This window comes from Neophocaena asiaeorientalis, unplaced genomic scaffold (genome assembly GCF_003031525.2).
Source record: "Neophocaena asiaeorientalis asiaeorientalis breed wild unplaced genomic scaffold, Neophocaena_asiaeorientalis_V1.1 scaffold777, whole genome shotgun sequence".
NCBI lineage: Eukaryota > Metazoa > Chordata > Mammalia > Artiodactyla > Phocoenidae > Neophocaena > Neophocaena asiaeorientalis.
Window position 1 is genome coordinate 162,108 of NW_020174940.1, and position 7,368 is coordinate 169,475.

Consider the following 7,368-nt stretch of genomic DNA (forward strand, 5'->3'; position numbering starts at 1 on the left):
AAAAAAAAAAAAAAAAAAAAAAAAAAAAAAAAAAAAAGGTATTTACAAAAATGCTGGTGGACTCCAGTATTTTATATTAAATTCCTGTTTTATAACAGGTATTTAAGCAAAGCAAATGGTCTCGTGCATTTATATAAGCAAATAGTCTGTGAGTCTTTATTTGTCTGAAGTTTAGTTCCTAGAGGCATAATCAGAATTTCCATACTGGGTCAGAACTGTGGTCTATCTAACTGAGGATTAGGATCCTCAGGATCTCTGAAAGTGGTACCAAGAAATAAATTGTAAGAAGACATAGCTGTTCTCCCAGATGTTAGAGGTGTGTTCCAAAACACCTTACTTTTCTTCAATAACCTAGTATGAGTCCATCATACTTGAAATCATGTTTTAGAATATTTGTTTAAATACTATGCCAGAGCTCTTTTCCATGCTATCTGTTACATAAAGAGCATTTTACATAGTACATAGTATTACATAAGTAGTACTGTACATCCATATACAAGAATATAAGTAGTTTGGGTATATATTTTTCCTCTAAGTTGAACTCCTTTTAAGTTTCAAGAGGGTTCCTAATTCTAATGAAGGCTGGTAACAGCCTAATCACATCCTTCATGATTTCACAAAGTTCAGTTCTAGTCCTTTCAATCTCTGATCTCTAGACTGAAGAAATCTCATCTTTCTACTGTGTCCTTACAGAGAAATGATTCTACTCTGTACCATTCCACTTTTCTTAATTTTGAGTTATCTTACAGGCTCCAAACTGAAACAACAATGAAGGAAGGTCCATGAGATTTAATTTTATAGAAGTCAAGAAAACTTCACCCCTGATATAAGTTAGACAGCCTTCAAAAACACCTTTGACAACCACTGTACCCCAAGACTTACAAGAAATCATAAGGTAGTCCTCACAGTTGCTTTTGTCATCATCTTGCTGGTCCACAGGAATCCCATTGGCATCTATGACTGCTTCAGAGGCACAATCTGCTACCAATACTTCTTCTGACACTACGTCAGCTGTCAGAGGATCAGTGACGATCTCTGCCTCTACGACACTATCATGAACAATGTGTTCAACATGTCCAACATCAGACACATGTATGGATTCACTCGTCAAGACGTGTTCTGGCATAGACATTGAGGCTGAAGTAATATCAGAAGCTAAAACATCATCTGGGACTGTGCAATGTGCTAAAGAAACTTCTTCGGTTACATCTGAGTCCAGCACTTGCTCAGGAATGATGACCGTTTCAGATACATCTGCTTCTTCCATGATATCTGGACACTGAACATCTTCTATAACAACGTCCTCGATAACATCTTGGATTACAACTGAGTCTGGGTCATCAGGAACAAAGTTATGCACAGTTATGTCTGAATCCACAACATCTGAAACAAAAACAGTTTCTTGTACTTCCACAACAATTTGATCACCATCCATGTGTGTAGCATCAGCTCCTTAAAAAAAAAAAATTAAAATCACAAATTTCAGGTAGACATGCATGACTACCTCAATTAATATAAATGTTACTTAATTTCTACCAGGAAAACAAACTAGCTCCTCAGTTGTCTCAAACATTAAGATAGATTAAAGAAATAGAGATAATCTATTTTTGAATCATATCAGAAATAGAAATTCTTAATACAAGAACTTTTATACTCATCCCAAATCAATTAACAGGTAAGGAAATAAAAGAAAAACAAAGTAAATGTGGCAGTCACACACACAAAAATATATTCATGAAAGTAATATTCTAGGCTGACTAAAACTAAACCCATATGCATAGGTACTTAAGGGATGATTATAAAAATTAATAAGTAAAGCAACTTCAGGTGGCAAATATACCATTTTCCTTCATTATATGTTTTTCACTTCTTTCCCTTCTTGCTCCATCTCTCTTTCAACTCATATTTTTTTCTCCTGTCCATCTCTCCCATGTTTTCTTTTACTTCCCTTCATTTCCCCTTTCTCCTCCTTTGTTCTAGAACAATATCCCACCAATATCCTCCATTTATGATTATGGAAATTCAGAAACTATCCTCCGAATCTAGAATATAAAAAGAATCGGGCCATAAATAAAAAGAGGGCTAGAAGGCCACAGTTAAAGAGAAAGACAACTGGTTAAGGAGCCTCTGTAGACAGATAAAATGAATAAAAGTGCAGTTGCTCTGGAGCAATGGAAGGTGAGGTTAGCTGGAGTGGGGCCTGCCCCAACCTCACCAGGGTAGTCCGCCTCCATTCAGCTTCCTCCCATCCCCCCATATGCCAATCCCCCTGGCACTTCCTCAGAACATAAGAAACCCTACTCTAGTCCACTCTGCAGTTAACAAGTGAAGGTAGAGGGTTGAATCAATTGAAGCCCAGTGAGATTAAATGACTTCACCAAGATCACACAGTTTGCACAGGTTATGGTGCTCAGTAAATACTACTCTGAATAAATGCCACAAATGAGAATCGAAATCAGATATCCTTGCCAAAAACATAATGTAAGATAAAATAAAACAAATCTGGTGCCTTGGCTCCTGATCCAGAGAAAAGCAAACAATATTTTATAAAAGTCTTACCTAAAAAGCTATTCAGTCGATTAGTGCTTCTGGATGTGACTCAGACCAGGCTGAGTCCAAGCAGCTGCCTAACTCAATGACTCTGTGTCAATGGCCAGGCCCTCAGAGAGACACATGGCTTTTTTTTTTTTTAAACAAACACAAATAATCAACAAGGGCCAAAGAACCTTTAAAAATGTAAGAAATCTTAAAGCCAGTTAATATCCATTTTATTTACACCTAGAAATAATAGAGAGTGCTTGCTTTAATTCCCACAGAACTTCTACAAAATGCTTTATACTGTTTTCAATATTCTCAATATTAACATCAAGCAATAGATCACTGTAATCTCCATTTTGCAGACATGAAGATGAAAGTATTTAGGATTTGGACACTTATTAGTTTTGTGACCTTGGGCAAGTCATTTAACCTCTGAGTTTCGGTTTCCTCATCAGTGAAATGAGGACAGTAGTATCTGCCATGCATACCTCACAGGACTGCTGTGATGATCAAATGGGAATATATGGGAAGTGTTCTGAAAAACTGTAATGAAAGGTTTCATTATTATTAGGACACATGAAAATGGAGGCCCTGGCAGATTAAGTGACTTGCTCAAAGATAAACAAACACCATAAGTGTTAACAATCAGGGCTAAAATGCAACAGCCCTTCAATCTACCCCTTAGCCCATGATCCAGGCTTGCTTGTGGCAACATTAAGCTAGTAAGTGGTGTGCTTTTTTCTCCAAAGAGCTTAGTCTCTCTTTCAAGCACATTAATTATACTTCATGTTCTAAAGAAGAAAGAATCAAAACTTTGCATTTATCATTATCAAGCTGAAATTACCAAATGTGAGTCAAAAGACTATCCCAAATTGTTAAGAAAAATACACAAACCCCCAATAGACTTAGAGATTAAAGAAGAGTTAAAATTAAAAATCGCTAATATTTAATTTCCTGATAAAGTTAATTGCTATTTCTTTAGTATGCAATACAGTCATTTCAAGTCCAATGGAAAACTCATTAACGTTTTATTTATAAGGGTAGCTAATTAGTGTGATACAAAACCATTTTATATTACAAAACCTAGCATAATCACTTCACTATGTTATATAACTGGAACCATGAGTAATCCAAAATTGTGAATACTTTTTTCCCATTTTTAGAACTTCATAAATTTAATTCTCCTTGTACAGTTTGGGAAGTGAGGTAAGACTCCTTTTGCTAACTTGCGAGAGAGAGAATTTTAAAAGTAGGATGAGGTCAGAACATGGAGGGCCTTAGGTTTATACTTTACCTGCCGGGTAATGGTCTATGTGGAAGAAAGTAGAATGAAGAGATGTAAGCAAGGAATATTTTCGAAGGGAGAACTTTAACAGGACTGAAGTAAACACTAAGGTTTTGATAATGTTGCTGTTACTGACAAGAATATGAGTGTTGGTTATGAGGGAGCCAAATTTTAAGGAGGGGAATAATAATATACTCACTTTAACATCTCTAAGCTTGATAGGATAACAAGATACCTAAGTGTAAATATCAATGACAGCGTCTAGCAATTTTTCCACTTGACAACCAACTCCAAATCTGGTAGGTGGGGAAGTGGAACAACCCCAGTAGTTATACCTGCTGCATCAAAATATGAGTTTGGCTCTTGTGGTTGTAATTCAAGTCCATCTTCATCCATGGCCTTTAATTCTCATCAGTCACAGCTCCTAAATTAGGCGAAAAAGTAAACCAAGTATTACTTTTCTTAATATATGTATTAAAAAATGTCATCATACTATTTACATTTCTGAAACACCAAAAATTATGTGACAGATGAACATCTATCAAAAATGTGTCTATCTGAAATAAAAGGGAAAAGTTAAAATTAAATTGCCAAAAACATAATGATACATGGGCATCTATATGACAAGGAAAGGTGGATAAATCAAATAAGTCAGCTTTGCCTCGACTTTTTGAGATACTGCTTACATACATCATACATACATACGTACATACATACACACTGCAAACGTCTTGATGCATTCTGACACATGCATAAATCTGTGTAATCACTACTCTACCCAGATCAAGCCAGAGAACATTTCCAGCACCCCAGCACTCTGGTCTCCTCTCACTCTGTATACTCTTCACTCCCACAAGGGTAACCGGCTTTATTAAGGTTCAATTTATACTCTGTAGCTTATCGGGAGGAAATTCCTGCACAATTTTCATATTACTTCTCTGAATTTAATGTAGCAACTAAGCCCGTGTGCCACAACTACTGAGCCTACGCTCTAGAGCCCGTGGGCCACAACTACTGGGGCCGCATGCCACAACTACTGAATCCCATGCACCTAGAGCCCGTGCTCCGCAACAAGAGAAGCCACCACAATGAGAAGTCCACGCACAGCAACGAAGAGCAGCCCCCACTCGCCACAACCAGAGAAAGCCCGTACACAGCAACGAAGCCCCGGTGCAGCCCAAAAAAAAAAAAAATTTTTTTAATAAATAAATAAGCCACACACAAAAAGAAAATACAAAAAACTAATCCCCCAATCTAGAGAAGTAAATTCCTGCAGTGTATTTATACTCTCCTGGCCATAGCTGATTGGCACTAACTATAAAACGGTAAAAATAAGTTCATCTTTGAGCACAATAAAATCAAAGTCCTATCCCCGAGAATCGAAACCATGAGCAAAGGTCACTCAGTCTATCTTTCTGTCTCTGTCTCTCCCCTCTCCTCTCCTGGCGGCTGGAACATATGAGGTGAGGAAGGCCATTTTCCAACTTCAGCTTAGACAAGAAACGGGAGAGGCCACAACAGTGAGAGGCCCGCATACCGCAAAAAAAAATAATAATAAATAATAATAATAATAATAAAAAGAATCCAGTGAATGCTCTGAGAAATAGAGGAGAGGGAGCAGGGAAGGGAGGCTTACCAGTAATAGCTTTTTAGCTCCTGGTTCTAGACCTTTCTGAGGTCCAGCTACAGTCTACCTTGAGTTTTTGCAAGCCACCCCAATGACCTTACTGATTCCTTTTCTACTTAAGCCAAAAACTTACAACAAAAAAACCCAATCAAATAATATACTACTTAGTACTAATCATTGCTTCAAAGAGCACACATCAGGGATTAGAGCTTACTCATGTGGCAAATATTACATAAACCTCCTCCCTCACTGGTTTCCTTATCTCTACTTTCTCACTTTCTAATCCAACCTAAATGGTTCTATTAGATGCATCTTTCTTTTACTTTTATCATTTTTTGCTGATGATATAAGTGCCGCATGCTGCTTACTAAAATTTCAAATAACAACAAGAATCATTTTTCTAAAGCATCAGCCAGGTGATATCAGGCCTCTGTTCAAAAAATGTTTAATGGCTCCCTGCTGCCTGCAAATAAAGTTGAAACTCCTGCCATCTTCTAAGTTCCAGCTGCAAACTATCTTTCTCTCATTATCTTCCCTAACTCTCCTTCAAGCACCTCGCCCGACCACCATATGAACACTTCAACCAAACAAAAATGCCCCATATCCACATAACACCCAAACTCTATATTTGCCTCAGGGTTTCTTCTACCCAGAACACCTTTCCCCTATCATCTCTGCTTGGATCTTCCCCCAAGTCCCCTTCCCCACACACACAAGAAGAAAAAGCTGAAAATAATCTCTCCCCCCTCTGAATTTCTATAGCACTTTATCTTTTTTCCCTGACTCTACTTGTTGGCTGTAAATTATGATTATTTATGTCTTATTTTCAGATGCCAAACTTGCATTTATATACATATATATACTCCTTAATGAAATATCCATGAGAAACTCATTTAATTAATGTTAATATAAAAAACAGATTTTCGGCTTGTCAACTCTGAGACATATTCTATTCATTTTCAGGAAAGAGCATGTTTGACGTTATTTACTCAAAGTGCTTCAAACAAAAGGACCAAAAAACAAAAAAAAATTTCAACTATAAAAAATGGAAAATGTACATGCTCTGAATAAGCTGTCACTGCTCTCTCCCCATCAAAATCACCTATAGCCATAACTTTCTCCCCTTTTAAAAATGTAATAACAAAATGATAAACATAAGCTAATTTTCTAAGCATAATGGCATAGTATACATGAAATCAAGCCAATTTAGAAGGCAATAAATGGGGTTCCTTAAGGTATTTAAGGCTCCTCTCCCCAATTTCCCTACATAAACCCAAACCCATCAATTCTAAGAATTCTCCACCTGCACAATAACTCCTTTTCTCAGCTTTTCTACTAGAGTTTGATGGATAATCCCCTCGATTTTGAAATTCTCTCCTACCTCAGTTTAAGTGACATCCTATTCCTCTTCCCATCTTCCCAACTGCTGTTTACTCTGCTGCTCCTCTCCCACTACTGCAACCCTGCCCAGGGTGGGACACTCAGCCCTCTTCTCGTCTTTTTCTTTATTCCAGGGTTTCAACTAGCATTTACACAAAGATGATTCCCCAAATCCACATACTCAGGGTAGTACCTAACACTTCCACCAGACTGTCTGCTGAACATCTTTTTTTGTTTTTTTTTTGGCGGTGGGTGCTGCGTTGGGTCTTCGTTGCTGTGCGCAGGCTTTCTCTAGTTGTGGCAACTGGGGGCTACTCTTCATTGCGGTGCGCGGGCTTCTCATTGCAGTGGCTTCTCTTGTTGTGGAGCACGGGCTCTAGGCGCCCAGGCTTCAACAGTTGCAGCACGTGGGCTCAGTAGCTGCTGCACGCGGGCCCTAGAGCACAGGGGCTTCAGCAGTTGCAGCACCTGGGCTCAGCGCTGCGGCACGTGGGCTCAGTAGTTGTGGTTCGAGGGCTGTAGAGCGCAGGCTCAACGG

The 7,368-nt window shown here is 38.2% G+C and overlaps 1 protein-coding gene across 1 annotated transcript in view; it reads right to left on the minus strand.

Moving 5' to 3' along the window:
* The window catches only part of LOC112411000 (zinc finger X-chromosomal protein-like), a 27,874-nt gene extending 23,626 nt beyond the window's left edge, over window positions 1–4,248 (minus strand). Inside the window, 3 exon segments of the mRNA XM_024761845.1 lie at window positions 883–1,452; window positions 3,027–3,081; window positions 4,159–4,248. Coding sequence (XP_024617613.1) covers window positions 883–1,435 — 553 coding nt within the window. The 5' untranslated portion in view covers window positions 1,436–1,452; window positions 3,027–3,081; window positions 4,159–4,248.
* Between the last annotated feature and the right edge of the window lie 3,120 nt (window positions 4,249–7,368).